Raw genomic sequence first — 24,866 nt, 5'->3', positions numbered from 1 at the left:
GCCGGTTTCTGAGTCTGGTCACAGCCAGTTCCATAAAGTGAGATAAGGGACATTATGTTGAAGAGCAAGGACAAAAGGGCAAAAACATTACGGAGAACATTAAACTATGGAGAAAACCTGCCACTTACAGTTTACAGACATGCTGCCTCCCAACAGCCCACATCATACATGTATCTAATCTCATGATTTAAGCTTTCTCCCAGTCTCAAAGTGTTATTATTCAGCCATTAGGAAGCAATCCAAACTATTATTTAGCTTGTGGTGAAGAGGTAACCAGTTCCAACGCTCTATCTAAATGTTAAAAAATAAGGTAAATTGGCCTCCTGGGTGGCGCAGTGGTTAAGCGCTGTACTGCAGAGCCAGCTCTGCCATCAGAGTCCCTGGGTTCGCGCCCAGGCTCTGTCGTAACCGGCCGCGACCGGGAGGTCCGTGGGGCGACGCACAATTGGCCTAGCATCGTCCGGGTTAGGGAGGGATTGGTCGGTAGGGATATCCTTGTCTCATCGCGCACCAGCGACTCCTGTGGCGGGCCGGGCGCAGTGCGCGCTAACCAAGGTTGCCAGGTGCACGGTGTAGCCTCCGACACATTGGTGCGGCTGGCTTCCGGGTTGGATGTACGGCTCCGACACATTGGTGCGGCTGGCTTCCGGGTTGGTTGGGTTGTGTATCGGAGGACACATGACATTCAGCCTTCGTCTCTCCCGAGCCCGTACGGGAGTTGTAGCGATGAGACAAGATAGTAGCTACTACAACAATTGGATACCACGAAATTGGGGAGAAAAAGGGGTAAAATTCTAAAAAAATAATATAAAAAAAAATAAGTTAAATTTACTATACCCATTTTTAACATGAATCCACTGCAATGTTACACAAATTCTATGGATTGTTTATGGATTAATTAGCTACCCAGCATTCCGAAAACCTTTTTATAACAGAAGAAGTGTTTAACTGAAATATACTGTCAGCTGCAACTGTGTTAAAACAGTGTAAGTGTTTCTTTGGTATTTGTATAAAAAAAACTTGATATAAAAGTAAAGTTCCAAAAGGTTTCCAAAACCATATCAGAAGTAGGGATTATCGACATTTAGACAGAGCTTCAGGACTGGTTACACATTCCCTGCCGCAAAATAATAGTTTGGATGGGAGCCAAAGGACTGTATATAGCCATTTGTAACAAGGAACAAGAATTAGGCCTACAGGATCATGTTAAACAAACGGTGCTCAGTTTTAAGCAGACAGTGAATAATCAGAATAGTACAATATCCGAGGAACTAGTCTAGCAGTTAGTGCTCTTGAGATCATGGCCTGAATCACTGACGGACACCTGTGGTGGTAATATTGACCAATGATATTTTGTTGTTGAAAATAGCCTTCTTTCTTTGGTAATTCCTGAAAAGCCTCATCAATGTACTGTATCTTTGTAGATGATTGGACATTGGAAATCAGTTGAGAGATGAGATGGGAGTAAGGTATGGATGACACTTAACAGAGGACAAAATCGGTGTGGCCAACAGACAAAACAGGTGGAATCTAATGCTGTTCCCCACATTCTTTCAATATCATTTTGTCAACTTGATTACACTGTAATGTTTAGGTCTTGTGACAGTTTTACATAAGAATTCTTAATGGTTTTTAATTGTTGTGGACAATGCATTGGAGGCAGCATTTCTGAAGGCATGGTAGGTGACAGACTATAGAAACCCAAAGCTGAAGTAAGTCAATTGTATGTAATTTCATGAAAAGCCAGTATCTTTGTTTGCACAGCTATACTTCCCCATTCTCAAATATGGACGCATATAAAAAGGTACCTGTGACAGAAAACTATCTGGTATTGCCAATTCCCAAAATCATTCTACAATTTATATTACAACAAAATCTATGTAATGTATACTATTAGACAAAACCCAGCAAGACAAGTTCACTCATAATATTTATTATCATAGCATTATTTCAATCAATGTTTGTGTGGTAGGGTGACAGTGAGTCACCACTAATGTCCCTTCGTGGACATTACAAATGGTTTCTAATGGAGTTAGAGGAAAGAGAATAATTAAAACATGTTTAGCGCTTAGAGAAAAAAAAATTAACAATTAAACAAATGAATAAGACAGGTGTTTATAGGCATGACCCTTTGAAAGCAAGTACCCAAGCTCTCTCAGTATCTGAACATAAAGCTAACCCAGTGGACAAAAAAATGTACATCGGACCAGAGGCGGCTTGCCCATAGGGGGCTTGTCTTGTGTAAAAAAATATATATACACACTACCATTCAAAAGTTTGGGGTCACTTACAAATGTCCTCGTTTTTGAAAGAAAAGCACACTCCAGGATGCTGGCCTTCTAGACAGAGTTCCTCTGTCCAGTGTCTGTGTTCTTTTGCCCATCTTAAATCTTTTATTTTTATTGGCCAGTCTGAGATAAGGCTTTTTCTTTGCAACTACCTAGAAGGCCAACATCTCGGAGTTGCCTCTTCACTGTTGATGTTGAGACTGGTGTTTTGCGGGTACTATTTAATGAAGCTGCCAATTGAGGACTTGTGAGGCGTCGGTTTCTTAAACTAAATGTATTTGTCCTCTTGCTCAGTTGTGCATTGGGGCCTCCCACTACTCTTTCTATTCTGGTTAGAGATAGTTTGCGCTGTTCCGTGAAGGGAGTAGTACCCAGCATTGTACGAGATCTTCCCGCATGGAATAGCCTTCATTTCTCAGAACAAGAATAGACAAGTTTAGGGAGAAAGTTCTTTGTTTCTGGCCAATTTGAGCCTGTAATCGGACCCACAAATGCTTACGCTCCAGATACTCATCTTGTCTAAAGAAGACCAGTTTTATTGCTTCTTTAAATCAGAACAACAGTTTTCAGCTGTGCTAACATAATTGCAAAAGGGTTTTCCAATGATCTATTAGCCTTTTCAAATGATCAACTTGGATTAGCTAACACAACATGCCATTGGAACACAGGAGTGATGGTTGCTGATAATGGGCCTCTGTACGCATATGTAGATATTCCATATAAAATCAGCCGTTTCCAGCTACAATAGTCATTTACAACATTAACAATGTCTATAAAAGTATTTCTGATCAATTTGATGTTATTTTAATGGACAATTTTCTTTGCTTTTCTTTCAAAATCAAGAACATTTCTAAGTGACCCCAAACTTTTGAACGGTAGTGTGTGTATATATATATATATATTATTTTCTCTGTAATACTACTAGCCACCTTGCAATTTTACGAAGTTGTCTTTAGCTAGCCCAGATTGGAAACCAATCTCCCAACCTCATAACTAGCTACCAAGAAGCCATTTCAGGCTATCAATCAAGTTAGAGTAGCTAGCTTGTCTATCTATCTTAGCTGGCATGCCTGCTGGCAAAGTTGGTAGACTTTAGAAAAGCAAGCAATAACTAAAAGTACTGATTAAGATTCTCATTCCTTTCAATCTTTTACCCAGATTTCAGCAGAGAAGCATATTTATTTTATTTTAAAAGAGCCACCAGTCAGGAAGACACCGACAGCTCAAGGGGTATGATTAGATATACAGAAAAATACTTATGGGTCTAGTGACCATTAAAACCCCGCTTGGACATAATAATGTAGTACCACATTAAATCTTAAAAGGGAACATTAACAAGACAACTGAAATGTGATGTCATTAGCGAACGTACTTATTGAAAATGTTAATTCAGCCAGTCAGTAGTAATATTAGTTATTAGTTCAATGTATTGTCATTAATGAGTTATTAATGCGTTGTGTGCAGTCGAAGAAAAACTGCACCCTTATATCTACAGAATTTTACCACGACATCATGGCTCTTGTACAGCTATTTCAGTCTTATTACATTCCGGTGGTCTGACAAAAAAGGCCAAGTACCAAAGTAGCCTACAGGTTTGGAGGATTGGGAAAGCAACCAAGAGGTAGATGTTTCTGTTCTTGTGGATTTAACATCTTTGTTTAAGTGACTAAAATAGCCCTTCAACCTTTGTGAATGTGACTACGAAGCACCCTTGGAAACAACAATAAACAAGACTGTCCCTTGATTGTACAGTAGAAATGTTTTGAAATTCGAAATGGTAGGATTGCAAATGACAATATGGGTTACGTACAGCAATAATGACATTGAATAGCTCCTTGGATAAAGAGATGCTCATTGGCCTGAAAGAAAACACTGAATGGATAATAAAGCCTCTATGGATGAAGGAGTCTCGGACTAGTCAATCAGTCAACAGGTGTATTTTGCAGTGAACTGTCATCTCACCAAGATGTCATAACACAGCCACAGGTCAGACAACACACATATTTATTTGTATTTATCAAGTGTTGGGTTTTTTTCAACACGAAGGCATATACTATTTTCTCTGAATATTACTTGTTATATATTTATATAGAAACAAAACTAAGGGTACATTTTTGCTGAATAAGATATGAATATCAGCAAAGGGCAATGTAAACCATGTTCCATCAAACTTAACCTATCCTTTCCCATATTTCAACAGTAACATCTTTGCATAGGCAAAATGAGATTAGCCCTTTAAACAGTGAATTTCCTGAATTATTTATATGTCTAAAAATCTTTTTCCAGTTGAACACAATTAAACAAACAAAAAAGTTAACTAGGCTAATCGTCCTTTAACGCTTAATACATATATTTTCTGTGCACATTTTGTTTACAGTGTTAGGCTTCAAGTAGATCTAAAAACAAAGTGTACATTGACAACTAGATGTGAAATAAATTAACCAATATGAGAGGTAGTGAAATCCCTAATGAAAGTTAAAGGAGAAACACAGTAGATAAGGCCAATGCTTCTCTTAAATCACATCAATTCTGACACTTTAGATAAAAATCTTATTCTGCCAACAAACCTCTGCCACCTTTCAAAGCCATTCATTCTGAACTGAAAGTCAACATTTGAGCATGACACTATGCCTATGATACCACCTCATGTCATTAATAGCTAAATCCTTGTTGAAATGTCAGTAAAATGAACAACCATTTCTTTCCATGGAGTGAAAATAATCAATTACTCCGAGACACCAGAGAACACGTCGTACAAACCTGCAATACTACTCTTCACCCAGTGTAAAATGCTAATTGTGAATCATTCAGAACCATTTTCCTACCTACATTTTTTTTGCAATTGGCTTCTCTTGCGTTTCCAGGATGATTGCTCACCGCGTGAATGTAAACTTGGTTTGATTGAAGCATAATTTCACTGTCTGGTTGGTCAAACATTCAGAAGTTACAGCTGAAATAATATCTAAAATGAGCAAGTCATTTATTTTGTCATTAATAGAGCTACATAAAAAGGTATCCTCTACCTAACCACTGTGGTGCATGCATACTGTATCACTTTCACTGTATCACTCTTCATTAAAGAGTATGCAAACACTATTGCAACAAACTATCTAGAAAGGTGGCTGAATGTGAACGAAATTTAGGGAACGTTAGAATATTGTTGGATGTTCAAAATGGCTGATATCATTAGGCTATGCTATATGTTCATTTTTGTGAATGAATACAAACAGAAAGCCTATAACTGATCCAATTGCACTTCAATAACCTACAGTATATGGGCTTTATTAAAACCCTTAATTGAATTAAATAATGACTGGCCTTGGCACATGAACTTCAGGTAGTATGTTCAAACAGAAGAGTGGCACTGCTTCAATGACACTTGAATATCATTACCCACCTGTGGTGACAATACACACAACTCTCCCTCTCACAATGTACTTTACTCATGCACTGACCTTTACACATCAACAGGTGACAAAGGCCTGCAATAATTTCTCCATGTTTAAATGTCACACTTGCAACAACAACAAAAAATCATTTAACATATATTTTAGGCCTATATGTTCATGGGACTTTAACTCTTTAAAATGTTTTGATAAGTATGTATCTGGACGGCAGGTACACACAATAATGCGTGCTGGCAATTTTAGGAAAAAAAACAACGACCCGTCTCAAAAATATCTATTCAATATCTATTCTATATATATCTGCCCACCTCTGTAAAGCAGAGAGACTTAAAGGCATGGGGCTCACCGGAGATCCAAGCACCTTATTGGAGCCTCAATAACCAGTCTTAAAGACAGACGCACATCTGGTGAACAGGACTGCAAACCTCCAAACAACCTATATATAAATACGTCTGATTCCACCTCTTCTGCCCCCGACTGGGCTGTTACTTAGCTGGTACTGACCCCCTTCAGTCTAGGACTAGCTACAGCTTTAAAACAAGAAGCCATATAGGCCTACTTCATAATTTCATGTGTCAGCATTGCATACCACTCTTAGACCTCATGGTGAAGCATTAGACATACCACTGTGTTATAATTGACCTTCCAAACCAAGGCATCGTGATTACTACTATTTATATTATAGGCGGTAGAAAAACTAATAAGTAAATGGTTCTCTTTCATTCTCGAGAGCTGTAAAGTGTTCATGATTTATTGTATGACTGAATTGAATGTTTTGATTTCTTTTTTTCTCCAACAATGATTCCGACCTTTGACATAACCTGTGCTTCTCTCAGGGTGAGATGGTGTGGGAAGGATAGAAAGGACTCTGTGTTTACTAAACTGTGTTGTTGCCATAACAAGCAGCTCTTGTGCTGCCCTTTTCACATAAAGGCATTGTGATTTCCCGTGGAAAGTAATGTTCATAAGACATTTAGCTGCCCGACCACAATTCTAGCCCTTCTCCCAGTTTTAGAGTTGTAAAGAAGGCAAGTGCTTGGATATTAACACTGCTGTAAAACTTTCAACCTTCTCAAAATCAACGACTGCAAGCTAATTGGCAAATATCAATATTCCCTTCACATCAAGAGCTTGACAGGGTATATCCCAAGAACAGAAGAAAATACATCTCATATTCAAGAACCTTTGCAGTCCACTGCTAAAATACCAAGCTACTGTAGAGCGAATTCCATTACCTTGTTACATGCAAAGTCTGATTTTCTTGCTCACCACGGTCAAGCTCTACAGCCATCGTAAAAAAGACATTGTTTTTGGACTGTAAAAATGGCTGAGGCATGGGACAGAATTTGAGAGAGAAAAATACAGAGCAAGATAGAGAAAGAGGGAGCGAAAGGAGGAGAACTCTCAAAAGTACAGTACAGAAACAATGGGTCTGTCCTTCCTTTTGTTTCTCTTTGTCACAGTAGCCCGAGGAGCTCTTATCTGCAGTTAAACCAGGAACTAAACCTCAGGGCTGCCTGCGAGCAGACAATTGAAATTGCTTAAACTATTCATTATTTTCTTGTTTCTTTTTCAAAAAAGGAAAATATCAAACCCAGTTCTGGCACCTTATTGTCTTCTTGTTTTTTGGGAGGGTGGGGATTACTTTAGGTGTCTAGGCAGGAGCTTCTCTTGCTGTCCAGAAGGTCCCTGTAAACGGAGGAGTTGAGGAAACGGGGGTAGGAGTCTCTGTGCATCAGGGTGTAGATCTGCAGCTGGGCCTCCTCGTACATCAAGTTGCTGGGCTCTGTCAGGCTCAGGTTGATGCCTTCCCTCACCCGTGAATCCAGGCTCACCTGGAGGCAGAGGAGCGGGAGAGAACAGTGACATTGCCATCACACACAACCACTTTGAGATTGGGGTTTCAATATGTCTTGGAATCAGACCTGGGTCAAATACATGTATTCCAAACATTGTCAAATACTTCAGCTGTACGTGCTTTAATTTCCCACAATGAAACCAATGGAATAGTCCTGAAAGCAAAGTCAATATCAGCCGAGTGATACTAGGTGTCAAACTCCTGTTTCCAACGTGATGCCTCCTACCTCTTTCGGCGATAGAATGGAGACGTAGTCCTCGTAGATGATCCTGGCTTTCTCATCGATCGCAGTCGGGTCCGTCTCCTTCTTCAGCTCCTCACAGGCCAGCCAGAACAACAGGTTCTCTTCGCTGTACTCAGAGCGCAGAAATTCTCGGAAAATCTCCCTGCCTTCTGAGGAGCGCATCACCAGCTCGAAGCTACGGGCCCAGGCAACTACCTCGTCTAGAGTGGGTTGCCTAAACACAGGATACCAGGAACCCAGTGTTAGCAGTCTGGACTCTCACAATACACAAGACAAACAGATTCATTATTTTTTCTCTAGAGATGCAATAACATGGTTTCCACAGGCTGTTTCAATTAGCAATAGAAATAGTAGCGGTCATATGTCATACACACATCCTTGAAAAACGTAGGTCCTGGGCTCATGATAAACATGAAAAGAACAAAGGCCTGCACACTGTATGCCAGCGTTCCCTAATCCTCAAGCCTCCCGGTTCTATTTATGATCCATATTACTGGAGATATGTTTTTTTAATTTGTTTTTTTAATCGCAGGACACATTTGATAGGCGCTGGGGCGCTAACTAGCCTAATAATTACTAGGTGGTAACAACCTGGTAACTTGACAGGCACACATTTGGTTGAAGATGGCACAAGGGAAAAGGGTACGCAGGTAATGAATGTGCTTGTCAGAACACTACTATTATTCCCCAGACTTATTTTATTATTGAACTTCTTCATAATTTTGACAGTGTAATTACTTATTTTATTATTGAACTTCTTCATAATTTTGACAGTGTAATTACTTATTTGAAATCTGATTTACCTACGTGTGTCTTTGAAAATAAATTAAATGAGGCTATGCATTTTTGTAGGCATTCATATAGATACTATGTCAAGGACAGTGTTGATTATAAGTCATACAAATGAGAATAGGCTATATTGAAATGACCCATACCTCAAATATCCTGTTTTGTCATTTTAGAATAATGTAATTAGCAGCTTGTGCACAAACTGCTATAGGCAGATATGGTAGGGGGACTCAACGACAAAGATCTTGCCTATATACTGTTATATGATGACACATTTCTGCAAGTAGTCAGCCTCAACCACCTGAAGATTTATAGCCAGGTAGAGTGATTTGGAGAAAGTATATGTTATAGCTTGAACATTTTCAAACAGCTAGAACTTGGGAAACATAGATCAGGGGTGTGGCCCTTATGGAAAACTATTTTATTCAAGCCTTATTTTTAAAGCGATAGTTGACCCACCTTATAATGTAGACCGCTTACCTCGAAGCAGTATAAGAAGACATGAAGAGACTGCAATCCATACCTTGGTTAGCCACTGTAACCAACCAACCATTCCATTTGGCTGACTTGTGCATATACTAGTGGAACACTTTGGTATGATCCTAATCACCACCTTCAATGACTTCAACACTTTGAACCAGAGCATCTCCCTAAGAGCCCTTTTGACCTAAAGGGTTGCACACATCGCACCGAATGTAGATCTAGCGTTCATCTGCCGATCGTTCAGCACGCTGTGTTTAGGAACCACCCACTGCAAACGTCTGACTGACAATATTTTTCACTCGATTCTACATGTAAAATCGGTGGTCACTCGGTTCGCAAATTATGTTCACAGGTGCTAAGTAATCTCGGCCAGCAAAACGCTATTGGTGTGTCTGAGGCCTAAGAGTCATGGCTACAGGGACCGATTGAAATGTTGTCATTAAAAAGGTGGTAATTAGGGGCATTCAGTGTGCGGGACTTCCTGCTATTTTCATGTCTCAATCGACAAAACATGCTAAAGTGTTACCATTATTACAATTAGGACTGGGTGATAAGGAGAAAAATCCATCTCACTTATTACAACAACAACATGAAGAATGGGTGTTCCAAGGTAGAGCCTCAGGTTGAACCCTGTGTCATGGCCACAGCCATGTGAGAACAGTATTGGGCTGACAATTGTTTGGGCAGCCAGACAGGCCACATCGTGTAAATGCAGCTGAATGCTGAAATCTGACAATATTACATATAACGCAAATAATAAGCACACAATATACCGTAGAGCTGAGCCCTATACCCTATAATGGACCTGCTCCTTTGGGGTGGATGAAAATGATGTCATTGTGTGTCCTCAGTTAAGATATGTTTCAGTCAAATAACTGACATTGTGAGAGAGGTGGAGAGAAAATAAAACTCATGCTCTAATTGGCTAATACAGCAAATGAGTGAGCAACACACAGGAATAGATATTGACACAGCAGCAATGTAAAGAGAGAAAATGAATGGGCCAAAGCAGTAAAACGAAACAGGCAAAACAATTAGATTTCTGGCATGCAATTAATTTCTGGCATGCATTCTGGCTAATTTCTTGTATGCAATAATGACATTTTCTGGCATCCTTTCTTGAGGTTGACAGTCCAAATGTATAATGTCTATGTACTGTATAATGCCTTCAAAAGACAGGGATGAACAGACGTGACCAAAGGCCATCAGTTTATCTGACAACATGAAAACAAAAATTACACCTCACTGTTGTACTTCCCTTTCTTGCACTAACACTTGCACTTGTCTTTTCTTACTAAGACTGATTTCGCTAATAGCTGCTTTGTTGAGGAACGTTTTACTCTGACTGTCATGTGGTCGTCTTATCTACTGTAAGTTGCTCTGGATAAGAGCATCTGCTAAATTACCAAAATGTGACATCATATCAAAACAGTTTGGTATTTTCTCAGACAACCTATGGAAAAAGGCATAGCTGGCAACTTACTGCTCCTCCGTGGCTTCAATACTATCCATTTTAGTGCATGCCCGTTCGGAATGCTCCATGCGGTCCTCATTCCTGGAAAAGGAGAAGCGGAGGGAGATCAAACATTACTATTGTTTTCAAACATATTTCCATATTCAAACATACTTATTCATATGGCAGTCTCAAGGTTGGATGTTCATGTAGTATCTTTGTTAAACTACTGCCTGAGAACAGGTATGTATTCTTCTGAAAACTAGACGTGGAAACAACCTGTGAGTGGAGTGAGACTCCCTGCTATTTACATTACTCAAAACCTTTACAAAATCGCTATACCGGAAATGTACATGTTAAACACATGTTGGATACACAATAAAAAATTATATTGTAACACAAATTGAATTGTAACACATTAACAATACATTCCAGCTGTCTGTCCTTTCACAAACACCTGAAAAGCTAGTTTGAGGTGCATGTTTTGTTCCTAAATACATTCCAAATGCATTGGAAAGAGGTTATCAAGAAATTTCAACTGCCATGCAAACGGAATGTGTTAATTCTGTGTGAAATTTCAAGTAGGGATGTATTGGAGAAAAGGCACGTTTATATGCCACTGTGTAAATACTGCTATGCAGATTTGACTGAATTGCGCTTGGATGTAGCCTAGTTTAGGCCTATTGGTTCAGCCTGTGTCATATGATCATTACTTTCACACTAAACACCTACATATACAATCATGTCCAAAATCATCCGAAAATATCTCAAATTGATTGTGAAGCTCAACAAAGTCCAATATAGATGATTTGAACGTGATGTGCGAAAAATGCTAATAAACGGACCCATGACTTGAATGGGATTTGTGCCGCTAATGCTAAAATGTTAACATGTGGAAACAGTGCCACGGAATCTAAACCAAAGCATGGTTTATACCTTTTCCTAGAGCTGACGATAAACCAAACACTAGACACCGACAATTGCTCGTCAGTAATTTTAGGTGATTTTTTATTTTATTTTTTTTGAATTTTACCCTTTTTTTTCTCCCCAATTTCGTGGTATCCAATTGTTGTCTCATCGCTACAACTCCCGTACGGGCTCGGGAGAGACGAAGGTTGAAAGTCATGCGTCCTCCGATACACAACCCAACCAAGCCGCACTGCTTCTTAACACAGCACGCATCCAACCCGGAAGCCAGCCGCACCAATGCGCCGGAGGAAACACCGTGCACCTGGCCACCTTGGTTAGCGCACACTGCGCCCAGCCCGCCACAGGAGTCGCTGGTGCGCGATGAGACAAGGACACCCCTACCGACCAAGCCCTCCCTAACCCGGGCGACGCTAGGCCAATTGTGCGTCGCCCCACGGACCTCCCGGTCGCGACCGGTTACGACAGAGCCTGTCCCTGTTTCGCTGTCAGCTGCTGACTCTTACTCCCTCTGCTCACTGTGCGCACAGAGGAGGGAGAGATGCATTCTGAGAAGCACAAGCATATGACCATTGCTCAAAATGCTACTGGGGAAAATTACAGTTTTCAAAGCAACTACTGTTGTTCTAGTTAGAGAGGAGAGTCACAGCTTTCTGTGAGTATATAATATATTTCTTACCTCTTAATATTGAGTTCATGGCACCAATTCACAACCAGGAGTAATCTGTGTAGTATGGTTTTGATGCGCCTGAGGAGTTGAGCCAGAGCGCGCCATTTGCAGTGAATAGGTCTACATCAAGTAGTCTAGGCCAAGCACGGGATTTTCTTTTAGGACATTAGCCTAGATTTACTGATTGATTAATCAATTAGCCCACATGGCTTTATAGGAACAATAATTGTTATCAATCTAGCTAAGTGTTTTGAGTTCCCACTACCTAATAACAATAATATAGCTTTTAGGCCAATATGCACAAAGATGTCAGAAAATTCTCTGAGGATCAAAATATAAATCTGATCATTCTGGATCCTATCAAAATATCAATAATGCATTTCCTGCATATGTTAGATGAAACAGCTTACTTTTTGAATCATAGGCTACCATTTTAATTGTCTGGGAAAATGTGTCTAGAACCCTGCAGCTAATATAAAGTAACTGTTTGAAAAACAAAATATGTAGTGTTATTTGTTTTATCGAGCAAAACAAAAAGTTACATTTATTACAATATTACTTTTTGTTCATAACGCCCAGCTCTAGCACCTCCCCCCAAAAATGTTTTATCATAATTTGTTATCGTTATATGGATTTTTGTTCGTATCGCCCAGCTCTACCAGTGTCCATAGACTGCTTACAGGGTAATGAAACCAATATGTCATTTTGTAATTTGAGTGAACTATGGAGTGTCCGTTATGTAGAAAAAATGAATAGGTTTAGGCTATAAGGCCCATGCATCAGAGAGAGAGAAACAATATTTTTTGACTGGACTGCTTTGGTGGAATTCTCCACACTGTCTAGCCTACATTCCTCTCTTGCGTTCTGTATATATATTGAAATAGGCTAAAGCAAAAAGGAATAGGCAAATCACTCTGTCATTTGTGTGTTCTTTACTGCGCAGCGCCAGTTAAGTTCAAATAGGCTAAACCACCATTTGTCACATCACAACGTCATCACCATCGATAATGGTTGTCAATCAGACAGTCAATACTAACGCAGCCTAAAAATCTAAACATTCCGTGTTTAGCCTCATTTAGCCATCACAGCACTCGGTTTCATACCAACTAGGATTTAGCTTATGTACAATTCATTCGGAAAGTATTCAGACCCCTTCCCTTTGTCTATATAAAGGTCCCACAGTTGACAGTGCATGTTAGAGAAAAAAACCAAGCCATGAGGTTGAAGGAATTGTCCATAGAGCTTTGAGACAGGATTGTGTCATGGCACAGATCTGGGGAAGAAAACCAAAAAATGTCTGCAGCATTGAAGGTCCCCGAGAACACAGTGGCCTCCATCATTCTTAAATGGAAGACTCTTCCAAGACCCTTCCTAGAGCTGGCCAAACGGGCAAATTGAGCAATCGGTGGAGAAGTGCCTTGGTCAGGGAGTTGACTAAGAACCCGATGGTCAATCTGACAGAGCTCCACAGTTCCTCTGTAGACATGGGAGAACCTTCCAGAAATACAACCATCTCTGCAGCACTCCAACAATCAGGCCTTTATGGTAGTGTGGCCAGATGAAAGCCACTCCTCAGTAAAAGGTACATGACAGCCCACTTGGAGTTTCCCCAAAAAGGCACCTAAAGGACTCTCAAACCATGAGAAACAAGAATCTCTGGTCTGAAGAAACCAATATTGAACTCTTTGGCCTGAAAGCCAAGCATCATGTCTGTAGGAAACCTGGCACCATCCCAACAGTGAAGCATGTAGTGGCAGCAGGGACTGGGGTTTTTCAGCAGCAGGGACTGGGAGACTAGTCAGGATCAGGGGAAAGATGATCGGCGCAATGTACAGAGAGATCCTTGATGAAAACCTGCTCTAGAGCACTCAGGACCTCAGACTGGGGCGAAGGTTCAACTTCAGGACAACCATCCTAAGCACACAGCCAAGACAACTCAGGAGTGGCTTCGGGAGAAGTCTTCAAATGTCCTTGAGCCAGAGCCCGGACTTGAACATCTCTGGAGAGACCTGAAAATAGCTGTGCAGCGACGCTCCCCAACCAACCTGACAGAGCTTGAGAGGATCTGAAGAGAAGGATGGGAGGAACTCCCCAAATACAGGTGTGCCAAGCTTGTAACTTTCATTTGGATGATGGTGGTCACATGATGATCGGTGCTTGATCGGTGCATGGCTGCCAATAAAAACATTTGATCCATATCTCATCATATAATCTACCCTGTCCAATTCATCAGCGAACTGTTGTCAATAGTGCATGAGGCAAAACCAAATTGGGCAAGTATGCTATTTATGGCAACAGTTTTTGTGACAAAACCATCCATAGAGTTGAAATTGCAATGGAAACACAAACTTCTGTTTTATTATTCAGTACTTGAAAACTAAAACAAATGTGCTTTTATGTGCACTACGTTATCACGCACAGCATTTTATCTGCTAAAAAGTAGAGCTAAAAATAAAAATAAACACCTCTAGTAGGAAAATTCATATATTTTCTCTATGCATACTTTAGAATATATGACAGACCGGCTCGATCTTATGTAGCAAAATTTAAAATGGTAATTTTTGGATAAAAGTAAAGACTCAGAGCTAGAAAATGGTATATCATACACTACAGTTGAGGAGCAATGGGAAAGTAATTCTGCCTTGAAAGTTGATAAACTTGGAACCTCACTTTTGAGAAAATGGCCTTTGAATGTATTGTTACACCTACTGCAGAGCTCTTCTTTGTCTACACCCATTCAGCATCGTTCACACCCTCATAAGCTTTATCCCCACCCATCTCTTTAACCTCTCTGAACCACCCATACTGGATCCAGGATAACTGTCATCAGCAACGCAGAATAGCATAGCGCCACAGTCAAATAATATTACTAGAAAATATTCATATTCATGAAATCACAAGTGCAATATTGCAAAACACAGCGTAGCCTTTTGTCACACCTGTCATCTCAGATTTTGAAATTATGCTTTACAGCGAAAGCAATACAAGCGTTTGTGTAAGTTTATCGATCGCTCGACAAAACAATAAGTACACTTAGCATCAGGTAACTTGGTCACGAAAATCAGAAAAGCAATCAAATGAATCGTTTACCTTTGATGATCTTCGGATGTTTTCACTCACGAGACTCCCAGTTAGACAACAAATGTTCCTTTTGTTCCATAAAGATATTTTTTATATCCAAATACCTCTGTTAGTTTGGTGCGTTATGCAAAGGAATCCACCGGAAAGAGCGGTCACGACAACGCAGACAAAAATCCCAAATGATATCCATAATGTCCACAGAAACATGTCAGATGTTTTTTTATAATCAATCCTCAGGGCGTTTTTCAAATATCTATTCGATAATATATCAACCGGGACAGTTGGCTTTTCACTGGGACCGGGAGGAACAATGGCCACCTTTCTCTTTTGCGCACAATTCACTCAGAGCCCCCACCTATCCACTTACGCAATGTGGTCGTTCACGCTCATTCTTCAAAATAAAAGCCTGAAACTATGTCTGAAGACTGTTGACACATTGAGGAAGCGATAGGAAAAGGAATCTGGTTGATATCCCTTTAAATGGAGCAATGGGAGGCTATGGAACATGGAGTTTTCCACTTCCTGGTTTGATTTTTCTCAGGGCCTGCAATATCAGTTCTGTTATACTTACAGACAATATTTTGACAGTTTTGGAAACGTTAGTGTTTTCTATCCTAATCTGTAAATTATATGCATATTCTAGCATCTGGTCCTGAGAAATAGGCAGTTTACTTTGGGAACGTTATTTTTCCAAACATAAAAATAGTGCCCCCTAGCTTCAAGAGGTTAAGGTTGATCTGAACATTCTGTCCTAACAGCAGCAGTCAAGCACCCAAGCTAACTGGCTAACGTTGGCTAGCTTGCTAGCTAAATCCAAACACAAATGAGAGAACAGCTCACTGACAATTTTACACGCCCTAGCAGAGCTGGTCAGTCTGTTATCCAGAGCGTTGGCGACTGCAACTGTGATGCTGGCAACAATTTACGTTTTTTTGCCAACGTTTACTGACGGGTGTTGAGCGTTCGTAAATTCGTCAGTTATTCTGCGCTCTGGCAAACTCAGAAGAAAGTGCTCTGAAATCAGAGTAGATAGCCAGATCAAATTTACCAGCTACGTCTAACAACAGTTGTCGCAGTGACATCATTAACATTCTATTGAAAAGCTTACTTGCATAGTGGAGTCTTTTGTTAAGACATGTAGCTAGCTATCTAAACAATGAACCATAATCCCAACTCATGACGTTACTAGCCTGCATGAATTTGCAGGTAGCTAACCAACCAGATGCCATGTTAGCTAGCTAACATTAGGCTATAGCTAGCTAAGCAAATGGCTCTGAGATACGAAAAATATTACTACACAGAGCATAAATGTAACGTTAGCTAGCGAGCCAGCCATGAAATTAAAATGAGTTTGACTAAATTAGAAATGTGTCATATCTGAAAATGTAGCTAGCTAGACTATTTTACCCGTATACATGGATGGACGCTTCTCCCTCTCTGTCACACAGATTCCATGGTTGCCCTTAGTTTGAAGATGTAATCCAGAGACCAGGGTTATCTCCATCTCATTAGCTATCATACTCTAATTCCACTGATTTCAAATCTCAGTCCTCCAGAAAGAGATCAGCACTTATGCAGTTCTACTACGCAATATATATATTTTTAAGCAGCGTTAAAACAGGATTACCTACACATACTGACCAGCTCAAATAGACAGAAGTGTGCTACATGGCAGACCAATCCGAACTCATCTCTCGGCATGTACAGTGCAATCATTATCTCAGCCAATCATTGCTAGCAGGAAGGTTGCAGGCTTTTTATGTGGCTAAACCAACTAGGCTCGTAATTTAACAATTGTATTTACAGATGGCATACAAGTTTGTTATTAAGGCACATGAAAGTTCACACGTTCCAGAAGGCATTTCTGCCCCAAAAAATGCATTTTGATTTAAAAACGAGTCACATAAGGAAATCTGTCACAAATTGGAAGGAAAACCTAGCTACAGACACAGAGCACCGCCACAACCAGATTGGATTTACTTGTGCATCTCTGACAGCAGATTCCTAGTGTTGTGCTAGTAAGTGCTGCTTTAATGTGCTTCTGCCTAGGGGCACAGCCTCTTGACACAGCAGCATCTCTCGAAGAGCTTGAGATGATAAGTTCCTCTTCTTTATCTCAAAGCTCTATTTGTCTTTGGGTTATAAAAGCACTTGAGGGAGTGTTCTTTAGCCATGGGGCTACCGTATCCAATCAAACCTAATAAAAGTAGGCTATATGTAGTATCTTTGTTTACAAACTACCGCCTGTGTACTTTGTGGACCTATGTTTTTCTGAAAGCAGGAAGCATCTACCTGTGACGGAGTTTACCACAAGAATCCCGCTCCCCCTTTATTTATTTTTTGCTAATGCACAAAAAAGTACCCCAATTGAATTGAGCCGATAATGCAGCTAGGTTCCAGAATGAGCGCTAAGGATTCAGAAAACACCTCCTAATCTTCATCTGTACCCATACATGGCATGTCTCTTCCTACATATATTATATGTCATATACTGGGAGTCGCACAGTGGTGAATATTAGCTTCCTCTTAGTATCTTCATCAAAGTATCCTTTGTCCTGACATAATTGAGCTGGCTAGCCACAGGCTCTACACCTCCTGAGATGACTAAATATAAAACATGTTCTTCACAGCTATTTTGCATGTGATGTGAAGATGGAAATAGGCTGGCTGTTTATAGAGAAGATAAGGTCACCATATAATTGGGAAGGGTTGTGGAGGCCACATTTTAGAAACGGGTCTTACAATTATGCTTTCTTCAATGTTTTCATTATTTCAAGCCATTGTTTTGTAGGCCTATATTGTGGGTTCACTGTCCAAGACAGACTTGGCTATGGTGGCGTCCTGAAGCTTGCTTTGTTCAGCCTTGGTCTGAAACTTACAGTAGGTTCAAAGTTAGGCCCATTTCATTTTAAGTGGTGCTAATAACTATTGACTTACATGGTAGTTTTAGAGACCGATACTATACTTTAGAAAGAGTTCACAGCCCTAGACTTTTACCAAATTCTGTTGTTACAAAGTGGGATTAAAATGGATTTTAAAAAATGTCAACAATTTACACAAAATACTCTAATGTCAAAGTGGAAGAAATTTCTAACATTGGTATAAAAAACAACAACACAAAAACCACAAATGTATTTTGATTAGAGATACGTATTTAACCCCCTAAATCAAAACATGTTAGACTCACCTTTGGCAGCGATTACAGCTGTGAGTCTTTCTGGGTAAGTCTCTAAGAGCTTTCCACACCTGGATTGTGCAAAATTTGCCCATTATTCTTTTAGAAATTCTAAAAGCTATGTCAAATTGGTTGTTGATCATTGCCATAGATTTTCAAGAGGATTTAAGTCAAAACTGTAATTTGGCCTTGTGTTTTAGGTTATTGTCCTGCTGAAAGGTGAATTAATCTCCCAGTGTCTGGTGGAAAGCATACTGAACCAAGTTTTCCTCTAGGATTTTGCCTGTGCTTAGCTCCATTCGTTTTATTTTTATTTTTTATGTTTGTGAATGATAACAAACATAACCCATAAAATGATGCAGCCACCACTATTCTTGAAAAGATGGAGAGTGGTACTCAATGTTTTGTATTGTATTTGCCCCAAACATAACACTTTGTATTCAGGACAAAAAGTGAATTGCTTTGACACCTTTTTTTGCAGTATTACTTTAGTGCCTTGTTGCAAAAGGGATATGTGTTTTGGAATATTTTTATTCTGTACAGGCTTCCCTTTTTTCACTCTGTCAATTAGGTTAGTATTGTGGAGTAATATGGTAGAAAACTTACAAGATTAAGTTATAATACTGTTTATGCATCGAATAACATTTCTTAGTACTCTCTCATCTGTGTCTGTGGGACTGAGTTGGGCCTCTGGGGCTTGGCGCTGGCAATTTAATTATGATGGCTTGGTGATAGAACCTACAGCCTGCATTCCATAGAATGAGTTGATGTTTGTGTATTATTAGGTACAAGGACGACTGATGGGAGGAACCTCGTCTTAGGTGCCAAACCCTGATTTCTATACAATTGGAACAGTCTTCACAGCAAATGCTATCTGACTGGTTACTCCTTTCTCACATACAAATCCTAACCTTTCGACCCATTCCAGGCATCTGTTTGTCATGAACATTCAGGAGGACGTACTTTGCTATAAAGAGCTGTAACCCAAATCTGATTACCGATGGGTGGTTGTTAACCAGCTTTATTATTGCAATTCTTAAATCAATAATAAAGATTGATTGTTTGAAGAAATAACAAAGTCTCTCTCACTTGGTTAGAATTTCCACCACAATATTTGACGACAAGGAAGGGATGATAAATCCTAATTTTGCTGATTGTTCCTGGGAAATCCAGGTTAACCGTGCATGGGAGTTGCATTAGATGCAGCCGGAGAAGCCATACTCCACTAGACGGAGCAGATCGGATCCCCGCCTGGCTGGGAGCGTTAGTGGAATGGATGTCATTTCGAACAGAGACAGATAAATAGGATGAGACTGACATTTCTTGGAAACAATGTTTGTTTTTTTGAGAAAAAAAATGGAGTTAACATCCAGTAGGTACCAAAACTTTCAAAGGCCATTTTCTCAAAAGTGAGTTTACAAGTTGATCAACTTTCAAAGCAGAATGACTTTCCCATTGTTCCTCAATTGCAGTGTATGATATACCATTTTGTAGCTCTGAGTCTCTACTTTTATCCAATGTAAAAGACCATTTCAAATTTTGCTGCATAAGACTGATTTGAGCTGGTCAGTCACATATTATTCTTACAATCTTTTAGCTTGCTTATAACCTTTGATCAGTTTGTAAATATATTACTCTTAAACTGCAAATTACTGTTTGCTCATGTTGTCATCACAAACTTCACCCCTTTTATGGAAATGCAAAGGATGGCTTATCAATACACTATGCAAACTACAACCAATGATATCAGTTAATATTTACATTGTTCTTTTCACATTTAGGGATCGTGTTAAAAAAGAAAAAAGAAAGATAACACAGACCTAAAATGTTCTTATTGTAATTTCTGCTCGGCTTAATTTTGTGCTCCGGTTACACTCCACTTGGAAGATAAATATTTTCTATTGTCTTCATGAATCAGATTCCCGCATTCATAAACGGTTATTCGATCAGCAGACAGCACTCTGACTAATATACTTTCTCTGGCATAGTTTCTCTCCGGTAGCAAGTTAAAATGTAGGGGGGAAAAAAACGTACAAAATATTAGGAAATGTAGCAGGGTACATTCTTTCTATGACAAGCATGACAAATCTGATGTCCACTCACTAGACAAAAACTGGTTGAATCAACATTGTTTCCACATAAACTCAGCAAAAAAAGAAACCTCACTGTCAACTGTGTTTATTTTCAGCAAACTTAACGTGTAAATATTTGTATGAACATAATAATATTCAACAACGGACGTAAACTGAACAAGTTCCACAGACATGTGACTAACAGAAATGGAACAATGTGTCCCTGAACAAAGGGGGAGGGGGGGGGTCAAAATCAAAAGTAACAGTCAGTATCTGGTGTGGCCACCAGCTGGGTTAAGTACTGCAGTGCATCTCCTCCTCATGGACTGCACCAGATTTGCCAGTTCTTGCTGTGAGATGTTACCCCACTCTTCCACCAAGGCACCTGCAAGTTCCCGGACATTTCTGGGGAGAATGGCCGTAGCCCTCACCCTCCGATCCAACAGGTCCCAGATATGCTCAATGGGATTGAGATCCGGGCTCTTCGCTGGCCATGGCAGAACACTGACATTTCTGTATTGCAGGAAATCACACACAGAACGAGCAGTATGACTGGTGGCATTGTCATGCTGGAGGGTCATGTCAGGATGAGCCTGCAGGAAAGGTGACCATCACACCTGGTGAGACAAAACCACAGCTCGTCAGTGAAGAGCACTTTCTGCCAGTCCTGCCTGGGCCAGCGACAGTGGGTTTGTGCCCATAGACGACATTGTTGCCGGTGATGTCTGGTGAGGACGTACGTTACAACAGGCCTACAAGCCCTCAGTCCAGCCTCTCTCAGCCTATTGCGGACAGTCTGAGCACTGATGGAGGGATTGTGCGTTCCTGGTGTAACTCTGGCAGTTGTTGTTGCCATCTTGTACCTGTCCCGCAGGTGTGATATTCGGATGTACCGATCCTGTGCAGGTGTTGTTACACGTGGTCTGCCACTGCGAGGATGATCAGCTGTCCGTCCTGTCTCCCTGTAGCGCTGTCTTAGGTATTTCACAGTACGGACATGGCAATTTATTTCCCTGGCCACAACTGCAGTCCTCATGCCTCCTTGCAGCATGCCTAAGGCACGTTCACGCAGCTGAGCAGGGACCATGGGCATCTTTCTTTTGGTGTTAGAAAAGCCCTCTTCAATGTCCTAAGTTTTCATAACTGTGCCCTTAATTGCCTACTGTCTGTAAGCTGTTAGTGTCTTAACAACTATTCCACAGGTGCTTGTTCATTAACTGTTTATGGTTCATTGAACAAGCATGGGAAACAGTGTTTAAAACCATTACAATGAAGATCTGTGAAGTTATTTGGAGTTATGAATTATCTTTGAAAAACAGGGTCCTGAAAAGGGGACATTTCTTTTTTTGCTGAGTTTAGATTCAACATCCTCACAATGAAATGTGGAAACATTATTGATTCAACCAGTTTTTGTCGAGGGGGTGGGGCATCAGATTTCTCATGTTTATCATTGAAATAATGTAGCCAGCTACATTTCCTAATGTTTTACTTGAAGTATATCTTGCATTTTAACTTCCTCCCGGAGAAAAACTACACGGAAGAAAGTACATCAGAGCAGTGGTGGACTGATTGGATTTGCAAAAAGTCAATGTAACATGCGGACCAGACCGTGCATGTTGATTTTGTCCACCCACACCAGACGCGATCAGAACACGCAGGTTTAAATATCAAAACAAACTCTGAACCAACTATATTAACTTGGGAACAGGTTGAAAAGCATAAAAAAATGTATGGCAATTTAGCTAGCTAGCTTGCTGTTGCTAGCTAATCTGTCCTAGGATATAAACATTGGGTTGTTATTTTACCTGAAATGTACAAGGTTCTCTACTCCAAAAATTAATCCACAGATAAAAGGGTAAAAGTTTGTTTCTAGTAATGTAATCTCTCCTCCTTCAGGCTTCTTCTTCTTTGAACTTTACATGGCGGTTGGCAACCAACTTTAAGGTGCATTACCACTACCAACTGGACTGGAGTGTGGACCTCACCTTTCAATCACCCACGTGGGTATATGCTCCTTAAAACCAATGAGGAGATGGCACGTGGGTATGTGATTTTTTTTTTAACAATGAGGAAATGGGAGAGACGGGACTGGCAGCGCATCAAGCATCACACATAGAACCAAGTTCTATTTTAGTGCCTGGTTACGCAGACTCTCGTTGACGCACACCATCAGTGTGGGTGAAATGATTGAATAACATGTATGGGTACATTTATTTTGCAACACTCGCGCATGCGACGCTAGCGGTGTGGTCAACATGTAAGGGCATTTAGCCTTTATTTACCAACTTTTAACCAAAATCCAATGACATGTTGTATTTCTTTCTTGATTTCACATTGGATAATGTTACTTGACAACTCAATGAAATATAAATCAAAACTAGACGTTGAACGGCAAAAAATACCATACTTTTTCATTGTAAGCTAATTTACTTATGTGTGGCTGATAGCCAAATAGTGTTGCACTTTTGTAGTCATCTGATGAAAACCATGCTATTTTCTACCAAATGTGTTGCATTCATTTATTTTGTGTGAAGAAAAACTATAGTTCCACGCCCCTGATAACTCTATTGAAGCAAACAAACACAGACATTGACTTTCAATATAAAATGCAGGTGAATTTTTTTTGATGGTCAGAATTTTGAAAATGCTGATTATTAAAAGCTAATGCGCCCCTGCCGTTTTCTCCACGGAAACGTGAAAAGTAGTAATCATATAGTTGTATATGGGGGTCTCCTATCCTAAACTCACCCTTTTCCCAGGCATCAAGATAACTGGTCTGATAAACAATGTTTATGCACCCATAGAACTGAAAACTATGAGGGGGAAAGAGACTTCACGCATCAAGTCATGTTTTACCTGGTGACCTACAGTCTTTCAGCATTCATTACTTTAATTTCTAAACAATGTGATCAGCCTAAACATTGGGTGAATATCGACAATAATTACAAATGTACGAGTATTGGTTATTTTGGCCTAAAGTGCTGATAACTACAGTCTACAATACTTTCCCCCACTAATATAAAAACATTGAAAGGGATGTGGTCTTGAAGGTAATATGACCAGGTGCTTTTTTCTGTCTATATTTCAGGATAATCCAAACACAATTTCTCATAATTCTAAAGGGCATTTAGATAGCCATAGCCCTTTGAATATGGAGGAGACATGGGGAAAGTAAACAGAAAGTGAGGATTGACATACCAGAGGCATTTACAACAACCACACCAGCACATGCAGCAGTTGTTGGGCCTTGGATGGCCAGGCGCCTGGGGAGGTCCTTCAATGTGTGGCTGCTGACGTTTTCTCATATCAACTCCGCTTAAACTTCGGGGCTGTGGACGAAATCCAAACACATTGGTTAAGGACTATGCCATCTTCCTCATAGATGTATGAATATCACAACATTGAGAGAACACGAACCAGGTGAATTTCATACAGAAATCAATACAGATGTGAAAAGGTATTTTTGCACTGGTTGTTTTCTAAATTTGCCCCTATTATCTTTGCCACTCATTCATGCGGTCAACTTTTTATAATTTCAACAAAATACAATTTTAAAACAAGGTATTGTGTGTGTGGCAATCACAGTCAAACCATGTCAACAACCAAGGACCACTTTGGAAACAAGACATTTAATTAATACTTTCAAGTGATATCCTCTGGGTCCACATTGTACATTTTGTTATATATGTCTGTTACCGAAAATAAATTAAATTCAACAATATTGATATTCAAACTCAGAGGCCAACGTAGAACATTTTCAGCTGCACAAGCCCAAAGTGAAAGAGAGAAAGATAGAGGACGAGGATGGAGAGAGAAAAATAGAATGATAGAAAGAGGTGGTGAAAGAATGAGACAGAGGATTCCCTCCTGGAGCTGGCCTTGCCTGGCACCGTGACAAATCTGCTCTGCTGTGTGAGCAAGAGATTGGTACACACACAAACCGTACACAGACTGTACACACAGACCGTACACACACATGAGCAGAAGATGCTCAGTCTGTGCTACATTATGGATCTGCTGTGAGTGCCTAAATAGATACCAAAACAAAAAACATACATTACAAACAGCATAACAATTTACCCCTCAAAAAACAGATATGTACAGTTGAAGTCGGAAGTTTACATAGACCTTAGCCAAATACATTTAAACTCAGTTTTCACAATTCCTGACATATAATCCTTGTAAAAATTCCCTGTCTTAGGATCACCACTTTATTGTAAGAATGTGAAAATGTCAGAATAATAGCAGAGATAAGGATTTATTTCAGCTTTTATTTCTTTCATCACATTCCCAATGGGTCAGAAGTTTACATACACTTAATTAGTATTTGGTAGCATCGCCTTTAAATTGTTTAACTTGGGTCAAACGTTTTGGGTAGCCTTCCACAAGCTTCCCACAATAAGTTGGGTGAATTTTGGC

At 40.0% G+C, this 24,866-nt stretch overlaps 1 protein-coding gene across 2 annotated transcripts in view; it reads right to left on the bottom strand.

Moving 5' to 3' along the window:
- Positions 1-4,278: 4,278 nt before the first annotated feature.
- Positions 4,279-24,866, bottom strand: part of rgs17 (regulator of G protein signaling 17) — a 40,057-nt gene continuing 19,469 nt past the window's right edge. For both annotated transcript variants that reach the window (XM_021576320.2, XM_036956104.1), the window contains exons 3-6: positions 23,646-23,776; positions 10,553-10,624; positions 7,780-8,011; positions 4,279-7,530 (exon numbers count right to left, since the gene is read on the bottom strand). In XM_021576320.2, the coding sequence (XP_021431995.1) occupies positions 7,342-7,530; positions 7,780-8,011; positions 10,553-10,624; positions 23,646-23,776 (624 nt within the window). In that variant the 3' untranslated portion in view covers positions 4,279-7,341. The remainder of the gene's footprint in view (positions 7,531-7,779; positions 8,012-10,552; positions 10,625-23,645; positions 23,777-24,866) is intronic.

Source organism: Oncorhynchus mykiss, chromosome 20 (genome assembly GCF_013265735.2).
Source record: "Oncorhynchus mykiss isolate Arlee chromosome 20, USDA_OmykA_1.1, whole genome shotgun sequence".
NCBI lineage: Eukaryota > Metazoa > Chordata > Actinopteri > Salmoniformes > Salmonidae > Oncorhynchus > Oncorhynchus mykiss.
Note: the sequence above shows the minus strand (reverse complement) of the source record. Positions and strands in the feature narration are given on the sequence as shown.